General features: G+C 52.7%; 6 protein-coding genes across 6 annotated transcripts; 3 read left to right on the top strand and 3 right to left on the bottom strand.

Annotated features, from left to right (window-relative positions):
• Window positions 1–35: 35 nt before the first annotated feature.
• UV8b_02399 (uncharacterized protein) lies at window positions 36–2,774 on the bottom strand (the record flags this gene model as incomplete). Its single annotated transcript, XM_043139897.1, has 1 exon — window positions 36–2,774. One exon carries the CDS (start codon window positions 2,772–2,774, stop codon window positions 36–38), a length of 2,739 nt encoding a protein of 912 aa, XP_042995831.1.
• Window positions 2,775–3,564: 790 nt separating this feature from the next.
• Window positions 3,565–4,290, top strand: UV8b_02398 (uncharacterized protein; the record flags this gene model as incomplete). Its single annotated transcript, XM_043139896.1, has 2 exons — window positions 3,565–3,767; window positions 3,897–4,290. 2 exons carry the CDS (start codon window positions 3,565–3,567, stop codon window positions 4,288–4,290), a joined length of 597 nt encoding a protein of 198 aa, XP_042995830.1.
• A 341-nt stretch (window positions 4,291–4,631) lies between these two features.
• UV8b_02397 (uncharacterized protein) lies at window positions 4,632–5,007 on the top strand (the record flags this gene model as incomplete). Its single annotated transcript, XM_043139895.1, has 2 exons — window positions 4,632–4,743; window positions 4,889–5,007. 2 exons carry the CDS (start codon window positions 4,632–4,634, stop codon window positions 5,005–5,007), a joined length of 231 nt encoding a protein of 76 aa, XP_042995829.1.
• A 53-nt stretch (window positions 5,008–5,060) lies between these two features.
• UV8b_02396 (uncharacterized protein) lies at window positions 5,061–8,039 on the bottom strand (the record flags this gene model as incomplete). The annotated part of the gene is made up of 2 exons (XM_043139894.1): window positions 5,061–7,602; window positions 7,801–8,039. 2 exons carry the CDS (start codon window positions 8,037–8,039, stop codon window positions 5,061–5,063), a joined length of 2,781 nt encoding a protein of 926 aa, XP_042995828.1.
• Window positions 8,040–13,911: 5,872 nt separating this feature from the next.
• On the top strand, window positions 13,912–16,179 carry UV8b_02395 (uncharacterized protein; the record flags this gene model as incomplete). Its single annotated transcript, XM_043139893.1, has 5 exons — window positions 13,912–14,291; window positions 14,394–15,137; window positions 15,276–15,488; window positions 15,574–15,632; window positions 15,776–16,179. 5 exons carry the CDS (start codon window positions 13,912–13,914, stop codon window positions 16,177–16,179), a joined length of 1,800 nt encoding a protein of 599 aa, XP_042995827.1.
• Window positions 16,180–16,586: 407 nt separating this feature from the next.
• Window positions 16,587–22,593, bottom strand: UV8b_02394 (uncharacterized protein; the record flags this gene model as incomplete). The annotated part of the gene is made up of 4 exons (XM_043139892.1): window positions 16,587–18,077; window positions 18,143–20,674; window positions 20,735–22,348; window positions 22,405–22,593. The coding sequence occupies 4 exons, from the start codon at window positions 22,591–22,593 to the stop codon at window positions 16,587–16,589; spliced, it is 5,826 nt and encodes a 1,941-aa protein (XP_042995826.1).
• Window positions 22,594–22,670: the final 77 nt, after the last annotated feature.

Raw genomic sequence — 22,670 nt, 5'->3', positions numbered from 1 at the left:
AGTTGGACAATCTTATGCTCACTCAGATATCAAAGTTAGTCGCGCCACTTCAGCCCGTGGTCACCATGGTGGTAGTAGTAAATCTGTCCAGACATGTCATTTCTCTCCAACCATGAATTCACGCAGCGCTCGAGTTGCCCGTGGGCCAAAAGAACCGTCCGACTGTCTCTGGCAAATGAAAGCTTTCCATGAGATATGTATGCTTCTAGTTTGGCATGTTCATTGGTTCGCTGACGAATATCATCTTGTCCACAGGCTAGGGTGGTGGTCCAGTGGTACAAGCCAGCGGATGCATCAAATCTGCTAGTCTCATTCTCACCAGAACAGCTCTCGCGCGCCACAGGCAAAGCAGGTCGGAAACATGTGTTGGCCGATACAGCTTCTGTTTGGATGACCCGGATATCTGCATCATATGCATCATATGCATCATCTGCGTCATCTGCACTTCGTCTGCACCCGTCGCCGGGATTCGAACTATTTTTAGTAAGCGGCGCGCTTGGTCTGCAACCCAGCGGATTCTGTACGTCACGTGAAGGTTCCCTGGGCGAATTTAGTCTCCATGGCTGGGTTTCCTGCGACGCAATTACACCAGTCCCCAGCGGCCATTCTGGTACTGATCGGAACATCTGATCCGCTTCTGCATGATGCTCGTCAATATCTTCGGATTCCATGCGTTTGATCGCCTGGGATAGCATGTTGGAGCCCCGGGTGAAGAGGCAACGTTGGTGTGCTGGTTCACTTTCCCTGGACACCCCTATCCCCTGGAAGGAGCGCTTGTAGGAGGCATTGTTCGGGCCACTTTGTCCCCTTGACTGCTGCAGTGATGCGTTACGAAATTTGCCGATATGCGAATTTTGACCGCTGTTGGCGCATCTCCTTTTATCTACTCTCGTGGGGGAGACACTATTGAGCGAGAAATGAGAGGCGGGCCAGAAGCTTGAGGGGCTACCTCTGAATCGAGAATTTGAACGTGGCGGCGTAGGGATCCTCGGTGAAGCCGTCATCAAAGGAGACCTTTCCTCGTGCCCCTCGGGGCTCTGGCTGTTTGTTGGTAGCGAATCAAGATCCCTGCCACGGCCATGTGGCAGCAACTCCCGAGATGGTGTCACGAGTCCCCGTGTGGCGAGTCCCTGGACTCGTGCGCGCAGACCACTGGTTGTCTGCGAGACCACCGTCAGATCTTCTTCTGGCGCCTCTGGGCCCGAATCAGCCTCATCTCGTATCCTGTTCAACGCACTCGCCGACAGAGGTTGCAGCGGACGGCGGCTTGCCGGACCAGATTTGGTCGATTCGCTGTCGCAGTTAACTTCAAGGGAATCTGCCAAAGTTGCCGTACTGTCACACGCAATTTGGAACTCGTCTTTTGCAGCAGGTCGGAAATATTGAAGGATATTTTGCTTGCGACGGCAATCTCCTAAGCGGTTGAAGGGACCACGCGGCGGAATTTCAACTTCAGTAAGCCCCGGATGATTTTCGTCATCGGATAATTCTTCCTCATCCCTTATGCTCATGTTGACTTTGAAAGTGGTTTTGAGGACAGTCCTGATCTTGTCGGAGGAGGAGCATGGGTGATGCGGCAATGAGGAAGCCATCTTGTTGCTGGTTAATTGACGTGACTGGGTTCCGCTTGACTTATCCCCTGGTGCAGAATTCCTTTCACCGTTCTCATTGTCCTCAGTCCCATTAGTAAGGATCCAAGTCTGGTTCTTCGACGAGGTTGTTGAATCTGTAAGCAACAGAGCGTGTCTATGCTTTTCGAGACTTTTTTCGCATACCCTCTCAAACATACTGAGTAGCACTTTTTCATCAGAGAAAGCTACTTCATCTTTCTGGGCCGCGATGTTGGCATCGTAGCTCGCAGAGGGACACTGTATGTTTAGATGCATGAATAGGTCTCCTTGAGCCGCGTCTGCCCGTACTCCAGAAATAGTGGTTATTTTTGATCTCAAAATGCCAACCATCTTCTTGGAAACATGCCATTCACTACACATGGGTCGTTGATCAATTGCAAGATAGACTCCCGGTCTCCTTCTGCCATCTGGGCCACAACTTGGTATTGAAATGCGGCCGGAAAAAGACCATTCATCCGAGGTAAACGCGTTTCCTTGTACGGGTCCCGACCGGGCCTTTTCATTTATCTCGATGGAATTTTCCAAAACCGTCGCACCGAATAGCTGCAGAACAGCTTCTCGGTTCGAAAGAGGGGGTTTCGGTGAATAGGACCACAAAGGCTTGCTGTCGCCTATTATCTTGAGCGACATTCGAATATGCGGTCGAGACAGAATAGTGGCCTTTAGGATATCTTGTATCCCGAGCATACTTTTGTTCTTCTCACTGAGACAATGCTGCTTTCGTGGCGGTATGTTCTCGAATAGCTTGGTGGCGGCCACGGTTGTCCCTACGGTGGCGGAGACTGGACGTTTGTCTTTCACGCCGCCAGTTCCTTGTGTCAGCTCAACCCTCCAGGCTATCGGATCGCCAGCCTTCTTTGTAATAATGACTACATCAGCCATAGAATTGATGCTTGCCAAAGCTTCTCCACGAAACCCGAGAGTTTTGCTCACGATGGTGGCAAGCTCACTCAGGTCCCTTAGCTTACTCGTGTGAGCTCGTCGGCCCAGGCACGAAAAATCGTCCATGTCAATTCCAGTACCATTATCTTTCACCGAAATTCTGTCGATAGTGTTGGAAGATACAATAACCTCGATGGCAGTTGCTTTGGCATCGATGGCGTTGTCAATGAGTTCCTTAACCAGCGCGCATGGCGAGGTCATATTCATGGAAGAACTCAAAAGACGAGCCGTAGCTTCAGGTAGAGAATGAATGGACATGGCACCCGGATTTATCAGGGGTATATCAATGTCTAGATTAATGCTGCGAATTGTTGCTCATGGAAACGACGAGGAATGTATTAGAACTTTTTATCTGAAATAGTTTATCAGGAAAATAATAAGAGATTATTGAACAAAAGGTGTAAATGCATCCATCGCCCTGCCAGAAACATGCCTTGCCACTTCGTCGAAGGGGTAGGCAGTTGCTACCGGTACCTTCCTTCCTACAGAGTCAATGCTTCTCGAAGATGCAGTAACCAGAGGGGGTAACCCTGATCGACGTTCGCCCCTTCCTCCAGCGAAACCAAGTGCTGGCGAGAATACCTGCGGAGGAAGGAAGCGGCTGGCCACCCAGATACCGCCAATGTTGCTGCCTCGAGTATGACATTGCCCCCTTCCCCTCCTCGTTGAGTCCTCAATCCGAGCATTTAGCGTTCTCGAGGCCATCACACTCACTCAAAGCCGAATCGTCAGGGCGCATGCAGTTTCGAGGCGGACATGTAGACCCCTTGACGGGTCGGAGATTAAAAAGGGTGGGGGCATGGCACGGGTCAGCATCAGAATCCAGGCCGATCCGGTAAACCCACGCTCTGACCCGGTGCCACACTGCCAATGCGACCAATGGCCCGGATGCTCTGCTCTTCTTGTTCGTGTTGATACCCCGACACCCAAACGGAAAGGTTGATTGCCGCTACGATTCTTCAGCAGAAAGCATCTCATCCTGTCGCTCGTCATGTCTCTCAAAGGCCCTACCCCGCAGCAACATGATGGCTCAGGCCTTCGTATTGCCATCGTCCACGCCCGTTGGAACGACTCCATTATCGCTCCTCTCGTCTCAGGAGCCAAGGCAAAGCTGCTCGCGTGCGGTGTCAAGGAGAAAAACATCGTTGTTCAATCCTGCCCAGGATCCTGGGAACTCCCTTTCGCAGTTCAAAGGTACGCGAATCGGAAACCAAAAGAGGGGCAGAAAGGCTCTGTTCTGTCGAAAGCGTTGAGCAACCCTTCCTCATTGGGCCTCTGACAGCGAACAGAATATTCAAGCAAACCCATGCTGACTCTTTCCAGACTCTTCTCTGCTTCCCAGATTCAATCCAGCTCAGCGGGCGGGCCGTCTGCAACCGACCTCCTCGCATCCTCAACGACTGATTTGACGTCCCTTCCGAGCGGGGCTGCCTCGGGCGCCTTCGATGCCATCATCGCGATTGGCGTCCTCATAAAGGGCGAGACAATGCACTTCGAGTATATTTCCGACGCTGTGTCCCACGGCCTGATGCGTGTACAGCTAGACATGGGCGTTCCCGTCATTTTCGGTGTCTTGACGGTTCTCAATGACGGCCAAGCCAAGGCTCGTGCTGGCATTGATGGCAAGGGCCACAACCATGGAGAAGATTGGGGTCTCGCTGCTGTGGAAATGGGTGTCAAAAGAAAAGAGTGGATTTCAGGTGAAATTGCAGGCTAGATACAAGACAATCACATCCTATTGGCAACTACCAGTCTACAAATGCTCAAAATGATCTGAGGATGAAGGGTTTTCTTCTTCTTCTTCTTCTTCTTCAGCTCTCATCCACCACGTGAGCGAATCCATCATTCAGCACATTGACAACTGATGCTATATTAGATTAAGATATAGAAAAAAAACCGCTCGAGGGATGAAGTATACTACCCAAGCTTTTCTTCTTGCTCTCAAATCATCCAGCACGAAGATGGTCCAGTTATACATTATCTCTTCAGACTCTGTTATCCTTGACCATGGAAATCCGAAAACGAGGCGCCAAATCAAATTAACTGAATTAACATATAATGCCCATGTCTATCATGTGTGATGCGACGCGAAACCGCCACCAAGTAATGGGGCCCATTGAAACCTACTGCATCACAGCAATATGCCCATTGACACAACGCAAGCGGGCACGTTAGTAACGGCGAGGGGAGGAACAAGAACATATCTACATCTCTCAGCTTCTTGTCTTTGTGGGTTCGATGCGATGTCAAAGTTGAAATAAAAGAGCGAGAGGGGGAAAAAAAAAATTGATCAATATCCAAAAGAGGAGGAACAGGCTCTCATCCAAACAAAAACTGGGCAATCAATCTCGACAGCCGAGGAAAAAATTCGGCGAATAGCTGGATCATTTGCCTTGCCGACAGAAAATGTCAATCAGAAATGCTGCTGTTTTAAGGGCCTCCTTGCCGTTGCTAGTAGGCTCTCATGCAAATTGAGGCTTTGATATTTCAAAAAGCAATGTTGACCTCGTCGGCGAGGGTCTTCTTACTCCTCCACAATGATTGTTTCTTCTCCCTCTTGGTTTTCATGGTTTCCCAGCCCTTTTCCTCGTCATCATCGGAACCGTCTCCCGGTTTGCTCATGAGCTTTATAGTCGATTTGCTCCTGTCATCGCTCCAAGTAGACAGGCCTCCGGAAATCGTATTGGATCGAGTGTCTTGGCCGAGCAGAGGTGACGACAGGACTGGCGCTTGAGACACGGGTCGGTATCGGCCCGGGAGACCTACGTTGCTTCTTTCGGATGGCGCGATCGAGGGGGCTTGTAAGTTGCCGGGACCACGAATGGAAGGGGGCCCTTGACGGAAGGGTGCCATGAAAGACGCAGAGCTTGGCTGTACCATGCTCATGGTTCGCGTGTGCGTGTCTGTTGGGCGGGCTTCCAGCATATTGTCCAGAACCATAGAATGACGAGACAAGTCTCCCATGGAGTGAGTACCTACCATGCTGCCCCGGTAATGTGGTTGCACTGGGGACTGATGCTGCATTTGAGGCCCTCCGCCGGTTTGATTCGTCGCCATCATTTGCATGAACTGCATCTGCATTTGCATGAACTGGTTCATTTGCTGGCTCATTTGCAGTTGCGCCTGATGACCCGGCGTCAGCGAGGGAGACATCTGAGGAGGCGTTGGGTTCATGTGATGCGCTTGATTCGTAAGATGCAACCCTCCACCACTATACATCATGTTAGGAGGTGCAGCAGCGAAAGGATCATGGCCGAAAGGGCCGTTGGCGGATCCGGCGGCGGCAATAAGCTTGGTGGGGTCAGTGCTGGGACTGCCTCGCCGCATGGCTCTCGACCGCTCCTCGCTCGCTATTACTCCTACTAGACCGCCGGGTGGCAGTGGTCCTTGCGGTGGCTGAGGGGAAGGCTGAGGGGAAGGCTGTCTTGCATCTCCAAATGTGAGCGACTCTCTGATGGAGGGGCGAACTATGCTGGCTCCAACAAAGGGATCCTGTGGCAGATGGCGAGCAAATGCTGGGAGAGAGGACTGTCGTGGACCGCTGGTAGGCGCCGGGTCACCCATGACGGAGGAAGGCTTGCCAGGCGATGATGGCCCTGTGATCGAGACACGCAAATTAGGGTTTGAACCAGATATGGCGAGACGAGTGGGAGGCCGATTTTTGCGGGGGAATCCATGTGCCTGGAGAATTGCCAAGGGAACATCCTCGTCATCTTCTTCAGATGAGGCAGCAGTGACATTGGCAGGGTCTGGAGAAGGGGTCTTCAAATGACCCAAGACCGGGACGGTTGATGACGACACAAGAGACGGCCGGCCTGGTTGTCTAAGTGGAATAGGGCTCGTGTTTGTTTCGCCCGTAACTTTCATCATCTGCTGCCTGTAGACCGCCATGTGAGCTTCCTGCTTACGCCTCTGCCTTGCCTGCTGCTTCGACTTTTCTTGATCGTCGTCATCATCGTCATAGTTGATGTCGTCGTCGTCCTCGAGTTCCACCGCCGGCTTGGAGTTGTCGTCGACTTGCTGGGAAAACCCCACGTTCTCCTTGTCCTGACGATACTTTTCAAATTGCGCCGGGGTCATGACCTTATTTTGCGGAGGATATGGCTGTCGGGGGTTATGACGGTTCGAACCTCGATTGATCGTAGCCGGATTGCCCTCAAAGAGATTCTCGTCTTTCTGAAAGCCAGATGCTACCGTTCTGGATGTGGCCGGGTGATCATCGACACGACGGTGACGAGGGGCTTGCGAACTGTCCGATGCTTCAGATAAAAAGTTCATGGCTGTAAACGATTCCTGTAAAAACTTGGCGTCTTCGTCCTCGACAATATCATTAGGGCGGCTCGAGTATTTGAAGGAGTTCAGATGTTCGTGCCGAGGAACGGGAGGCGGTGCCTGCTTCGGCAGTGATTTTGGCGACATTGACGTTTGATCGCCATGGCAAATCGGACTTTGTGATTGGCTCAGCAGAGGCTCGGTGGGCGTGACGATATCAGGGCTGGCGGATGGTGGTGGTCCATGCCGGTGCCCAGTCAAGGACCTCGGCGCAGTAGAGTCCTGGTTCGTGGTCATGGTGAGAGTTGCAGTGCTCGCCCTCTTGTCAAAGGTCTTGAACATTGAGCCAAAATCACCACCCAAGTCTAGCGCACCATCATCGGGACTAGCAGGAGCAGCCGGGCTCGCCGCGGAGGCTGCCATGCCTCTAGACGTCCCAACGCCGAGATTCTCTCCTCTGCTAACATTTAGCGGAGGCACTTCAGGCATGTCATCCTCTTTCGGAGGGGGGATGGTATGCTTCTTTTGCCCTCCAAACGAGAAAGTGCGGGTAGCTCGATCTAAAAATCCCGAGCCCATGGACTTGACGCTTCCACGGCTTGGGAGCTCTTGATGTGCCGATTTAAGCGGCGGGCGACCATCCTCATGTCCATACGGGCCGCTCATATCAGCGGACGATGGAGCGGTTGAGGCGTTACTGTGCCGGGAAGAGTTATCGGTCGATGTTCCTTTTGTGGTGTTGGAGATGTTGCTGCCGCTGCACATAATATTAGTCAACTCGACAATCATACAGTCGCACAGTGCAGACCGGGATGGTGCTAGTCCCAAAAACCTAGGGCAGGTCGATGCCAATCCCCCGACCAACCAGCAGAAAGTCCACTTCAATTCTGTCTCGAGCCCCCCCCCCCCCCCCCTAAAGTCATTTCTTTGCAACCCGATTCAAGGTTAGGCTTACCGGTTCGTCTTGAGATCAGCAAACATGTTGTCTTCTGCAACTAATTCAAGCAAATTTGCTCTTGGAGGAAACGACTTGGAATTCCTTGCTTGCCTGTTGCCTCCATCGAATGAACGAGCGTTTTCAATCTCTGATCGCTCGATTACACGGAACGATGGAGTTTCGGGGGACGTCGTCTGTGCATTCGCGAGTACATCGGCGGACTTGCGCCTGGTGAAGGCAACTGAGAATCTAGGCATGTAGAATGCCGGCGGGGTGGATTCAAGTGTTTGTGTTTATCTTGATCCCCCCAAAGAAAAAAAACCGAAGATCGAAGAAGAGAGTCCTGCGGTCGGCTTCCGAGTTGAAGTATGACGAAAAAAGAGGACGGATTCGGGTGGTTCTCCAAATGGGGGCCCGAGGGGTATGCAATACGAGAGGTGCCACGGTCGCGCAACACAAGACCAAGTCGGATCCTCCGTCACTCAAATCTTTTGTATAGACGTGAAAAAAAAGATATTACAAGATGCGTCTGTATGAACAACGGAAAAGGCCGGGAAGTCAGCAATGATGAAGGCAGTGACATGAGACGTGGAGCCGGGTAAAGGAGACTTGCCCCGTGCCGTCCAGGCCCCTAGGTCAGCGAAACGGTCAGAGAGGGAGAGAGAGCAGCTCGTCCTCGGACTCTTTCTGTTTGCTGGCGTGGAGAGTTGCCGCAATGAAACCGAAAAGGCTTCCAAGGCGGTTGAGGACGACGCGGCAGTGAGTTGTCGGGCCTAGGGCAGGAGGACTGAGAGGTTTCCGACGGGGGCGTCAAGACTCACATAAATTTCCAACTGGGCTATCGAAGAATGACGGAAGGAAAATGCGAAGAAAAGATGATATAACAATACACAGACAAGGGCGGATGGTGAAGAAAAGGCCAACTGCAAAATGGCTCGACTCGGACTGGAAAGCAAAACGAAAGTGAGGTGCTTGGGGCGAACGCGGCAGAGGAAGAGGAATGTGACGAAGGGGAGGAGTGAGGAGAGTGCAGCAGAACAAGCAGGAGTCGGGACAAACAGCCAAGCCCCGGCCAGCACAAACACAAAGGTGTGTCAGTCAGTTGGGGAGACCTGGTCCTGGCCAAACGGGTGGTGGACACCTGGGTGGGCGGCAAACGTTTTTTAGACCAGACGTGGGCCTGCCTGGCGTTTGGCACCTGGCACCTGGCGTCTGGCGTCTGGCGTCTGGCCCCGGGCACCGGGCAACGATTGAACGGGGTCTGGTCGGAGAAGCCAAGGACCAGCACAGGGGGTTGCGAGCACTGTAACTCTTTGCCGGTCGGATGCCGTTTTCGGTGCGCCCAGCCTGGCTCCTGATTGTGGGTGTGGGGGAGAAAAAAAAAGAAGAAATAAGGGGGGAAAACACGCTGGCGCCTACTCTTTTCGCATACGCCGTGCCGTGCACCAGTGGGCGGACGATCAAAACGGCTGCTACGAAAACGACGTGGAGAATAATGGCTAGTGCTTTCGCCGAGCTGCAAGTTCACAGGATGCGGGAGTCGGGACCATCTTTTCTGTTTGCGGCGGCTCCTCCTTGGCGACGCTGTCGCCGCCCGCCAGACCGTCGCCCGTTCCGCCCACTTTGCCACCAGACAGCAGCGCTAGGCTAACATGAGGAGGTAAGGTAGGTACCTAGGTGCCTTTGTACCTCAGCCAGACCCATTGTAAGGTTAGGTTAGGTACCTAAGGCACCTACCTGTTTCTGCTCAAGCCCACATGTACCTGATTCCGGAGACGGTGTACTTACTCCGTACGGGTCGTAGCAGATCGCCACACGGCTTGGAAAGAAGACGAGTGCGATAAAATTCAAAAAGCCCAAAACCTCGTCAAGTCAGCTATTATTCCGTTGTCGTTGCGTTGTCTCAGGTTCTCGGCAGGGGTCCAGCTGGCTTACTAAGAAGCCTGGTGTGGTGTGCCTAGATCAGGTAACCGGAGGTACCTAGGGAAGGTACCTGAGGTAGGCAGAACACAGTAAATTGCTGGAGCAGAATCGTTGGCCGGCCTGGGAGGTACCTCAGGTACCTGCCTACCTCCTCTCTGCCGTGTCGGAATTTCGGCTGAAGCGAAGGGGGGGCCACTCTTTTTTTTTTTTTTTTTTTTTTTTTTTTCGTCAATGATGCAGACTACCGGAGTAATGGAGGTAGGTTACAAAGGAGGAGATTTGCGGATAACTAAGGTTGTTGGCAAGCAATGACGAGTGCGACCAGGAGCCGCCCGGAGAAGTCCGGCGTTTATCGAGGCTGGGGGTCATGTCGCGTTCATGCACGGTGCTGAAGAGCCCAGGGTAGTATTGCATTGGATTCCATGCCCACCCATGCCCATGCCCAAACAAATTTCAAAAAAGGGTGGTGCGACACTGCGGAGTATCTGATAAAGCCCGCGCCAGAACAAGCCCGAAGATAAAAAAAATTCCACATGTCACTGCCACCCCCGTTTCCTGCGCTATCGAGATTTGGGGGCGAATGCCTGCGTTAGTATCTGTAGTTTTGGCCTTGCCTTGTGTGGCTGGACCAGGAAGAAAGAAGCAAAAAACAAGAGAGAATAGAATGGCTTTTCGCTATGAGCGCTCAGTAATAGTTGTCGTGCAATGTGATTGAACCACGTTGCCCACTGCCTGGCCTGCCTTCCCTCACATGCTTTCGCGTCAATTAGCTTCAGGAACCACCAGGTCCGCTTTACGTTGGCGTTGAGAATGTCAGCCCTACGACGCGCACCATTGCTGTTTTTTTTTTTAGCCCTCGAAAAGTGATTTGTTCCTTTGCCAAATCCAGAGTACCGAAACTGAATAGCGTCTGGTCGGCTGAGCCACGCTACTTGACGGCGCAGATACGATGATAATTAGGGGGCGACGACAAGTGGGGATATATTCCGGGGGCAGGGGGGGACGTGAACGAGCCTCGAGGGTAAATGAATCGATGGATGGCCAACCCGCAGTGACGTGATGAAAGGGTTTGAAGATGACTGGGAGTATCTTTCGAGTTTAGATTCTGTTCCCAGGACTGGCCAAGCCGGATGAGCGTGCAATTGCGTAACCGTGACTGTTTGCAGGGGCCATGTGGCTAGCAGGAAGGAGCATTCGCTCACTGTAGGTGGGTAGGTCTACCTACCTTAGTAGAGCGAAGACCGTAGGTACCTACCTACCTACCTTAGGTACCTAGGTACCTCTACTCCCTCTACTCTAATGACTCTAATGGCAGGAACCACGGAGTGCGGAGCGTATTAGGTACCTAGGTAGCTGACCTCATGTGATGATTCTTACGAATGAAGCAGCCAGGATTCCGCACCGAGTTGCCGTCCTGCAGATTATCCGGGGTGCTGGTTTGTTGTCAATACTATGCATAATTTGCCTTGTGGGCAAGGTTGCCCCCTTTGCGAACGCTATCCCCAGGTCCACACCCGATAAATTGCCCAGTGCAGTACGGAGTACTCCGTAGATTAAATACCAAACCACGGCGAGTTCTTTTAAAATTCACGCACGGCTAAAAATACGTGAACCCCTTACTCTGTATCCGTACTCCGTGCTTACTCCGGAGTCGGTCCCGAGCGAAGAATGGCTGGTTACAAGGTGTTGACGCGTAGAACTTGGGTTGGCGGAGCACGGAGTACAATCAATGGAAAGCGACTCCGACACCGACAGGCTTGCATGTCAACAAGTCGCACTGATCGCCCAAGGTTGGACCTGGACCCCTTTCATACATACTTCCTGTCCGATCGGCATCCACAGTCCAGCAGCGGATTACAGTGTCGATTCGGTCGGTGCATTCCAGGGAAAGCCGACCAGTCTGCACCCACCCCGTGCGCGCGCGGACGGAAACAAAAGTTTGATTCGCTCATGGTAGGGACTGCCGGCAGACTTGGCCGATGGTTTCTCGGACCACGATCCCAACCCGGCCTTTGCGCAGCCAAAATGCATTGGATGCCGAGGACGCTTGGCTTTGTTAATGGATCCGTCATCGTAAGCAAGATGAAGGATGAAGGACACCTTGGACTAGCTCCAGACATGATGCTTATGGTGATTGTTGGCGATTACGTTTGCTTCGTCTGCAGGTTGTGGGACTCGAACGCTTGGGCGTTGCAGAGAAGCAAGCCCTTGAGCGGTGATGACCGTGATGTGATGATGCGGCCATCCTTGCCTGGTTTTTCTCCCTTGTTCTCTTTCTCTCCGCTTTCCGTCGAGGCAAAAGGAGGGGAATCCACCGAATCCACCGAATCCACAGAGTCCACAGCAAGCTCCCGAATGCTACGGGGCGCTGGAAGCACGTGCTACGTTTCCATCGTTGGCGTCGTTGTGAGCCAGTAGTTGGAACAAAACGTTTCCGAAAAAAGCACCAACCAAACAACGTCTCCGGTCCAGGGTGCGCTCATGATATGCCGCACGCAACTTGGCAGGAGGGAGGGGTTGGGTGGCAGAACGCGAGCATCCCGTTGTCACGGCATGTTGTTGACTGTCATGTTGTTGACTGTCATGTTGTTGACTGTCATGTTGTTGACTGTCATGTTGTTGACTATCATGTTGTTGACTGTTATGTTGACTATTATGTTGACTGTTATGTTGTTGACTCGGGAGGGGATTTGGTAGGCTTTGCGCGCCAGTGGACTGGATAAACACGCGTGGAGATGAACCACTGGTTGCCAGAGACTTGCCTCGTTCCATTCCATCCATCCAGAGCCTTGTCCTTGCCTTTCCGCAAGCCTCGGCACAGGTCGTATTGTCAGCATGGTCAAGATATGGCATGTACGAGGACATGGCCATTTTGCGAGTCGGTAAATACGCTCTTGTCGTGGTGAAGGGAAAGCACCAAGCTTCTCCTCCCAAACGGGACCCTTTTTTTTTTTTTTTTTCTTTTTTTGGAATTTAAAATCACACACAATCTTCCTACTGAGACTCCGGCTGAACGTCGGTTAGCGACCAGCCCAGCCACTTTCCATATAATAATCACCATCATAGGGCTAAACCCAAAACGAAGGGAGAGATAACTGCATGTACAATCTTTACATGCCTGCCGCGTCTCTGCCGCGCAATGGCGCCATACGTCGTCCCTCCATCTTGAACCGAGTGTTGGTGCCACAGATTTGACGACGGGATGGCTTGCAATTTGGACGGTCGACGTCGGGCAATGTCCTCGCCAAAGTTCCTGCTTCGTTTGGGTTTAGCTCCCACCAGAACTGCGTGACAAGAACGTGGCTACTGCGGTCATGGCGTGGAGCTTTTTATGCCTGAAGTTTCGCAGTATATATAATACCCAATAAAGTCGCATATTGTGTGGCGTCACACTTTTGGTGCAACATGAAGAAGTGCAGGCACAAAGTTCCCACTACCTGCCTCTCCTCCTTTTCGAGGTGGGCCGCAAGGTCGCAGATGCAAGCCCGTTATCGATAAGAGAACTGATTGAGCCAACGGCCCAAACGACACATAACCAACCACCTACCTGCCTGTATGTACGGAGTATGTATGTATGCATGTATATGAGGGGGAAGCAACTACCTAGGCACCTTTTTACCACGACTGCAGGCTGTTGGTTGGCTCGATAACCCTGTCGGTACTGCAGCCTTACGGCGATGGAGGACCATGGCCATGGCGCTGAGATCCAACCGGTACATGTACATGGTATCCGTGAACAGGCGCCGACCATGAATTGAAACGAGCAAAAAAAGGGGGGAAAAAAAGAAAAAAAAAGGAAAAAAAAAAAAATACCAGCATCGCCCAATGCGGCGGTGATGACTAATCGTAAAATCCCCGATGCCAAGTCGTTTGCATCTCTCCCCTGCCTTTGTCTGGGGTTCCAGCCGAACGGACCTTGCCGACATGGGTCCGCCCCCTGCAGCCAATGAGGCCTCGGCTTGCTGGTTGGTTTTGGCATGACTCGATCTCGCCCTCTTGCGAAGTTCGAACGTCTTCTCGTCGCCCCGTCATGGCAGGCATACGTACTTGCATCCCTTCTCGAGCCCTTGTCTTCTGCCGTCATGATGATTCTTTGAAGTATTCCCCGGGCTCTTGACATCTTCATTTGTCCATTCATTGTCTTGACTTGACGCTCTCGCCTCGCTGCCGGCACCACATTCCTCAGAACAGCAAGTGCTCATCTCGATGGCTACCCCAAGCCGCCGGCCTAGTCCGGCCCGACGGCCGTCAATTCTTTCCGTCGAGGACAGTCACCACCGTCCACTGGCCACCAGGACGGGCACCCTTGCTTCGATGATGAGAAGCCGTTCCCAGCAGAGCTTGACGGGGTCATGGCCACCGCACCCGCACCGGGGGGCCAGTGACGACGACGAGGCCGGCTTGTGGATGCGCCATGACGAGGACGAGGCCATCGAGCGGCTTCTCAAGGACGGGAGCCGTCTGAGCCAGATCCTGCAGGGGCCTCTGGCCAGGAGCATGAACCTGATTGGCAAGAGCAATCCTCGATATCGATGGGAGCGGTACTGGAAGAGTGAGGACGAGCTGAAGTCTATGAAAAGGACCATGTGAGGCCTGCTCGGACCCCCTTTCCCACTCCGTTGTGAGCAACGCGCGGTTCTGCGTTTTAAGAATATGCGCCGGCATCCGGCTGCTGACATGCCGCGCAGACGAGAGTACTATGAGCGAACAAACGAGCTGATCGAGCAGTACATGTACATTGACTGCCTCCTCGACTCGTCCATTCCTCATGATCTTTTGAACGAGTACAACGCCGAGCTCGAGGCTTCGGCCTTCAAGCCGGTCAATGTCCCCGCCACCATCGCCGAGGAGCCGAGCCCGTCTACGTCGTTTTCTGCATCGTCCTTTCCGGCCACCCCCCCTGCTACGGCGCACCAACAGCAACCTCCAGGCCGTCCGTACGGCACCATCACTGTCAACGGCGTCCCCAACGGCATGGCAAGCGGGTCGCCGGATCACCACCCCGGGAAGCAGGTCGTCGCGTTGCCGCCGATACGCACCCCCCGGGACATATTTCGGTCCTCGGAAAACCTCCCCCTGCTCCAACACCGCCACGACGGCGGCCAGGACGAGGATCGCCCCCAGCTCAGCCCGCCCGTCGCCCCCAGCCCCAGCGGTTCTGGCCCGAGACCCAGCCTGCCCTGGCTGGAGGATGCGGACGTCGACAGCGACGATCCCGTCGTCACCCTCGCCATCTGGGTCAACATGGTTGCCAACGTGATTCTTCTCGTCGGCAAACTCGCCGTCATTGTGTCGGTCCCCTCCATGTCTGTCCTGGCGGGCTTGGTCGACGCCGTCTTGGACTTTCTCAGCACCGCCATTGTGTGGACCACCACTAGGCTGATCTCGCGTGGCCAGCAAGATCAGCACCATTATCCTGTCGGCCGGCGTCGGTGCGTTATACCCATCTTCCCACGCCCCGGCGACTCGGGCGGTCCCACCCCCCCTTTTTTTTTTTTTTTTTTTTCCACCCCTCCTTTCTTGACTTTGACCACTGACAACAGCAACTTGGCTTGAATCTCCTTGTCCAGCTTGGAACCCGTTGGAGTCCTGGTCTTTTCCATCATCATGATAACTTCCTTCGTGCAAGTTGGCCTGGAATCTATCCAGCGCCTCGCAAGCCCGCAGCACGACATCCTGCAGCTCAGCTTGCCAGCAATCGTCATCATGCTCAGCACCATCGTCACCAAGGGAGGGTGCTGGGTCTGGTGTCGCATGGTCAAGAACTCGAGTGTCCGAGCTCTGTAAAAAACAGTCCTCTTCCTGCCATGCCGTGGCCACGTTTCCTTCCCCCTTTGCTTCCCTCCAACTAATCAATACCTTTCCCAGGGCCGAGGACGCAAAGACCGACGTCATCTTCAACATTGGCACCATCTTGTTTCCCATCGGTAAGACAAGCCCTGAGAGCATCTTCCTTGACCCTTGCCCTCCCTCTACCGTTGTCCTTTTTTACTCCTTGCGACCTCTTGGCTCGTTTTCTTCATCATCATCTTCACCTTCTTCCTTCTTCTGCTCATACACACCCGCTCAGTCGGATTCTACGGCCGCATCTGGTGGCTCGACGCCGCAGGAGGCCTCGTCCTCTCCCTCGTCGTCATTCTCACCTGGAGCAAGACTTCCGCCCACCACGTCCGCAACCTCACCGGCTTCTCAGCCCAGCCCGACGAGCGCAATCTGCTCCTCTACCTGACCATGCGCTTTGCCACTGCCATTCGGCAAATCCAGAACCTGCGCGCCTACCATGCCGGCGATAAGCTATTCGTCGAGGTCGACATCGTTCTTTCTGCCGTCACACCGCTCAAGGATTCCCACGACTTGAGCGAGGTATTGACGTACTTTCTCGAATCTGTTCCCATTGTAGATCGCGCCTTTGTCCATGTGGACTACAGCAGTTATAATGCGCCGACGCACATGCTGAAACAGAGTTCCTCATAAGTACAAGAACTTGACTGACTACCTTGCGTAAAAGAAAAGAAAAGAACAGAAAAGAAAAGAAAAGAAAAACAAAAGTTTCAGCAACATGGAGGCTCCGTCTTTACTAGACTCTTCGCTGCTCGTCTGAAAAGAATCTGCAGGCATCTTGGCCGAATCTACGTCACCAGCATAGCACATGTTGTTTCATAGACCAACTTTCCAGGCAACTGTATATATTACTTACGCGGGGCGTATACAAGGGTTTGCTTTTTGGTGTACAAATCATGGCAACGAAGCGCAGAGGGTGATTTCACCCTTGGACAAGGAATAGGAAAAAAAAAAAAAGAACTACCTGTGCTAGGCCAAGGCGGGGCGGAGGCCGGTGGATGAAAGAGAAAACAGGCAAAGCCAAAATAGACAAGAGACCCTTAATAGGGGATGCCATTGGTCAGCAGCTGGAACTGGTCGTAGACACCGGTGCTGTAGCTCGAGTAACTGGTCTTGATCAAGCCCTTCATAAAGTCTGCTGCCTCCCTCTCCGTCTTGCCCAGAACAAAACGCTCCTTGAAGTGCTTCACGCTCTCGGGTTTGAAGCAAGGCAAGCCGCTGTCCATCATGAGCAGCGCGATCTGGCTCAGCTTCTCGCAGTACTGCCTGCTTGCCAGGAACGACTTGACGCAGAGCTCCTCGAACCACTTGAAGCTCTGGTGCTCGGTTGAGCCCCCCATCACCGCCACCATCTCGCTGGTCAGCTTGAACGGGGCGCGCTCGAACTTGATGCCTCCGGGGGCAATGTCGAAGCAGAAGCCAAAGTCAATGTGGAGAATATGCCCGGCGTCGTCAATCATGATGTTGCCATTGTGCCGATCCTTGAATTGGAGCAGGAAAGAAATGACGGAATAGGCAGCCATGGATTTGACAAAGTTGTTGCGTGCGCGCTGGAACCGTAAAGAGTCCTCATTGCCATACTTGGAAACAAAGTAGTCGTAGAGGCCGTTGACGGCTTCTCGGCCAAGCATGTCGCGCGAGACAGAGTTGGGCAGCACGTCAATGACTCCGCAGCCGGGAGCTGTGGCTGTCACTCGGTAGGGGAAGACGTACACGTCCAAGCCCACGCTGTGGAAGATGCCTCTGAAGGCGGAAATCATCTGCAGGGCCAGCACGTCCTGTCGGCAGTCGTCGCCGACCTTGAAGATGGCCGACTGCCAAACCTCAATGGCACTGTCTTGGCACGCGTCCTGCACTCTCTTTTCGGTTTCTTCGACGGCGGCACCATCGATCAGCTCGTCTGCGCCGCTCTTGTTCTTGCGAATACGAAACGTGGCCATGTAAGGGGCTTTGGCATGACTCTGGAGAGGCTTGCCGGATTTGCGATCAATGCCAATGACCACGCCGTCGGGATTGCTGGGCAGATACACCCCAACCTCTACTTTGATCTTCCGAAGCTCCTCTTCAATCTTCTGTTTCTTCTCAGGCTTTGGACGCTTGATGAGAGGCTTGAGCTTTCCAGAAATGCCGGTTACTTCGTCAAAAAAGGCAAACTCTCGCTCAAAAAAGTCCTTGTCCTCGGGGGAAAAGCTGTCCACCATCTTTTCCATGACGCTATCAAGAGTAGGTTTGATCGCGTCCGGTATCTGAGCGTCGTCGTCCTTGTACGAATTGGCTTTCATGTTCCAAATGATCTGGTGCGCAAATAACTGGGAGAATTGCGCCGTTTCGAGAATATATCTCTCAACATAACCCAGGTTATCATATCTCAGTGTCTGAACAATTTGAGGTACATAGAAGAAAGTCACATCCACAGAATGGCTTTCCAGCGCCCTCATGGCATATTGAATGATGAACGGATGTTCCTTGTAAGCCGGAAGGAACAGAGTGACTGCTGTCAATGGATTGACTGGGCTCCACATAAGGAGGAACTACGTCACGTCAGTGTTGGTGTTTTTGCATAACCGTTTCGTTTTCGACGAGACAGAAACCATACCTTGAGCTGTACGTTTACATCATCTGGGAGGTGTCCGCCAAACAGCAGAGGCAGTGCCTCCGGGTCAGACACCGCTTGTTCGGGGAATGACAATAGCAATTGCCTAACTTCCCGGTGCAGTCGCGGAAACTGGAACCTCGTGGCAAGCTCGATGGCGATGGACGGGTCTTGCTGCCAGGCTGTCTTGACAAGAGGAAGCAGTGCGCTTTCGGCCAGCGATTTGGACACGCTCGGCGCTGACAGGTGCAGCAGCCCATGTTGGCTGAGAGGGCTAACCCACACTGCCAACCTGGATTGCTCGTTTTCCAGCAGCATTTGAAGTAGCTGCTCCTTTGCCTGCAGGGAGTCGACATTGGGGCCAGTCTGAGCGCCAACATAGGAAACAACTTTCATAGCAGTCAAGACATCTGCAATTAGTCTCAGTTCTGTCTTGAGCTGAAGAATATTGCTACCAAAAGACCATTTGGGGGCGTTTCTGAACCATCCGAGACCTGCTGACAAGATCTTCTCCTTGAACCTCCGCTGCGTGGTGGCTCCCATTAGGGTACTGGAGCGAAGAAATTTGAGTCCCAGCAGGACGATTTGGAATCGCAGTTCTCGAGACATGGGATGCGAGTGTGCCTCTCGGAGGGCGGTCAGTGTGAGATCAAGCATACGACAGAACACTCTCTGCGTATCGGTACTACCCAAACGAGTTGCGTTGAAGTGACTCATGAAGAAGTGAACAAGTTGCGTGTGGGGAGAAAGTAAATCATGGATAGCCTGCCTTTTCTTCGCCAGGAGCTCAAGGTCACTCGGGCTGAAATCCATTCTTAGAAAGAACGGATCCGGGTGTGTCAGCAGTGGACTGAAGAGTCCGACTTTCCGTGTAATTGTGAGTTCCCACTGTTGCGCGATACTGTTTACGAGCTTTGGTTCCAGTCGGGGGTTTTCATTCATGACCCCAAGCCACAAAGAGGCGCCAAGCTTGATGGATTGCTTGGTAAAGAGTGCGAATGGAATGCTGACAAGATATCGAGCAACAGCGGACTCATCTCTGGGGCTGCGGCAAAGCAAGGCTGCAGCTCTCCGTAGAATTTCTCGCACTTCAGGTAGAGATGTCGCTTTGTTACTCAGGATCCTAGCCTCAACGTGGGCTAACGCAGTGGCAGCGTTGGCACTGTCAGTCACAGTTGACTGGGGGAAAGACTGGCGTCGAATCTCCATCATGAAGCTAATGAGCTCAGTTCCACGGTCAGGCAAGGTTTCGCCGTATCGGTATTCCTGTCTTGTAGTATATTGCGCAATGAAATCTGACGCGGTGTTGATATTGCAGTCACCTACCCTCTCGAGCGACTGGAGACGGTTATCGGTAGACGGTATGATGGAACCCAGCTCTAGGGCAAATGACCTGCCTAAAGAGATGCGGCCGTAGGCTCCTTCGTCATGAAAGTCCGATAAATACGTCTGGAGCAGGCCTTTGATGTCCATCGGGGCTAAGCCGACAGCTGCACTGACCCATGACCTTGCCTTTCGATTGAGGGTATCTAGCGTCCGTCGGCGGAACTCGTAGTCGTCAGAAAGCTCGAGCGTCACCTTTCCGATCTCGGACCTAAATACAGATCTCGGCGCATACAGGTCCGTTTCAGCCTCCAGACAACTTGACCACATGAGCGACAACAACTCAAGTAGAGCGAAGAGTGATTTTCTCTGACATAGGGCAGATGGCACATCCCGGATGAGACGGTCAGCACAAGTAAACGCTGCCTGCTGCACACGCTCGATGCGATGGCAACAAACGCAAAAAATGATAGCAAGCTGATCCGAAGCATACTGAGCCGAGAAAGTTGGCGCAGACCCACTGAGCGTCTTTTTGAGATACTTGTCGAGGACGGCTGAGGCGATGCCTTCCATTGTACTGCTGACTTCTCCTCTTCGCATACTCGGCTCCAGGAAGTACGAGAGGACTTTGGTGCAGTCTCCTGCGTCGGCACGTAGGCTCTCCACAAGGTATGCGGCTTGTAGAAATATGACCTTTCGATAGCTCAAGCTCTTGATGTCAGCGGCTTTGGATGGGATGAGTTCGATTAAAAGTTTCTTTTGTGTTGCTTCTCTCTCTGCGCTGTTCGCTCTTCTAAGCACCGTATTTAACTCGATATCGCTTTCAACGACTTCGGTTCTCTCTCCGGCAACTAACGGTGGCGAATGAACAGCAATAGTTCGAAGTTCGTTGAGATACTTCTTGCCGCGGTCTGTGGATGTGGTAAATCCGTGGACTACAATATTGAACCATGCATCTTTTAAGAGCGAGTATGCCTCGTCGTCCTCGATCGGTTCCGACGCGAGGTCATTGCTTGACATGAAGACGGCAAGAGGATGCAACAATTCCGCAATTTCTAGAGCAGCTAATCGCACATCGGACTCTTTAGTTTGGTGAGGAGATTCGGCATCACCCAGAGAAATGATAGCGTCCAGTAAATGTTCCCAGTACACGTTGAAAAGGGGAGAGTCTCGTTTCAAGTTGGCAGAGATGAGGGTGCGCGCTTTCATCACCTACAGAAGTTTTAACTTTCAGCAAAACAGACAAGAAGAAAATCGAAACTGCTCGCTTACCGCGGCTAGGAGGAACTCCTTGTGGTCGACCACGCCAATGTGACATAGTCTGCTGTACATTCTAAGAAGTGAACGAAACTCGAGCTGTTCTCCGTGAAGGGACAATTTGGCTGCGCCAGCAATAACTTCTGCGTCAACGCTCGCGTTGACCTTGTCCAGTTTCTGCAAAAGCATGGATTGAGCTAATGCAGTGATCTTTTCGTCTTGGCATTCAATGGCAATGGTGCAAATAGCTTCCACAACATTGCCAGAAACGAGAGCGGTTCCGTGCTCACCGTTAACGAGAAAGGATATCGAGCTTGCAGTGGAGTGGCGGCGGTCGTATTCTGTGGTCAGAGCATCACCACGGCCAAGGGTACCATTAAGCGCTTCGTTGGCCATCTCCGCCTCCGAATCGGGGCTCAGAACATTCCCAAGAGAGTAAAGGGTGCTAATCACTGCGTCCTTTGATAACGTTTTCAACACAAAGGCTAAACTCTTAGCAGCCACCTTCGCAGTGTCCTCGCAGGGGACAGTCTTGACCAAGAAGCGACTAAGAGCCCGGCTAACGGTGGAGGAATATGATGGTGAAACCCGGCAAATCAGAGCCATGCATCGTAGAACAACGGCAGCAAGGTTAGGATCAGACATTTGCAGAGGATTCTCAAGAGACTCTTGCAGCCAGCCCATCAACACATCAGAGTCGGCGGTGTCGTCATTGAGCAAAGAGCAGTTCAGGTGGGCAATCATGGCGACAGATCTCACGTCGTAGGCTAACCTCTGTAGATCGGGTGATCCCAAGCGGACAAAATCTGCTCCAGCCTCGAGGTAATCCATCTGCTCAGTAGCAATGCCAACATACACATCGATCGATCTGAGATCACCATCCAAAAGTTGACGTTGGCCGTTGAGAATAGTATCTTCTCCTGACATGAGGAGGTCCAAGACATGGTTATTGCGAAGAGCGAGCCTGTCAGCCACCATCAAAGACGTACTAGAAAGTGCAAGCCACATGAAGCTACGCTGGAGTAGCATGGCGCCCAGAGGTCTCCCGTGGGCTGAATAATGACGGAGCAATCGCTTCCACTCGCGTACTTCATTGGTCTGAGTAAGAGTATTCCGAATCGTTGACAGGGATGTCTCCACTGCGACGAGAAACTGCTCAGAGAGGAGTTGTCTTATTTTCTGGATTAATCCCAACCTCCCTCCTGCCTTCCAGAAATACACTTGAGCGGACAAGGCATCCAAGAAACCAAGCATGGCCAGAACAATCTTGGCGGCTCGGAGGGCATCCTGGACCGGTACGTCATCAATATCTCCCGATTGCGGCGAGATTATGCTTTCGATAGCCTGTCCGCACGCGTTGATGAAGGCCCATATACCATCTGTCACGGTCTCTTTGAGGTCAAGGTAATTGGTGCCCAGCGACAATAGTGCCGCGGTAAGGTGAAACGCTAGGGATTCAGTCGGGGATGGCTCAACCCTTCGAAAGAATGAAGAAGGGGCGAACACTTGTGTGTGCGCTTCGATTATATAAGGGATCAAGCGATGCAAAAGCTTTTGCGCGCTTGTATCGGACTGAATACCGGGGGCGGTTCGGCAAAGAGTCAGGAGAACCTCGAATTCGCGGATGGACTGCAGGGGCGTCAGTTATATCTACAACTAAGCGTCAGATGCTTCTCCATACGGACCATGGGGATACGGCCCAATGCGCCAGCCTGCTTTGTGATATGTGCTCCATGAATATGTTCTTGTCCTCGCGTAGAATGGCATGCCCGACACAGCCTGTCAAGGTCTGACTTGTCGAATGGTGCAGTGGAGCTTGTTGCCGACAGTGCAGCAATACGCTGGAGCGCTCTGGCGCGAATATCTCGAGTCATTATCGCCGCTCAACAAGTCCCAGGCGGCGGGAGGAGCTGCAGGTGATGAAACAAAGGAAAGAATCTACGCAGGGGGG

Source organism: Ustilaginoidea virens, chromosome 2, assembly GCF_000687475.1.
Source record: "Ustilaginoidea virens chromosome 2, complete sequence".
Classification (NCBI taxonomy): domain Eukaryota; kingdom Fungi; phylum Ascomycota; class Sordariomycetes; order Hypocreales; family Clavicipitaceae; genus Ustilaginoidea; species Ustilaginoidea virens.
This window is presented reverse-complemented; position numbering and strand designations above follow the sequence as displayed.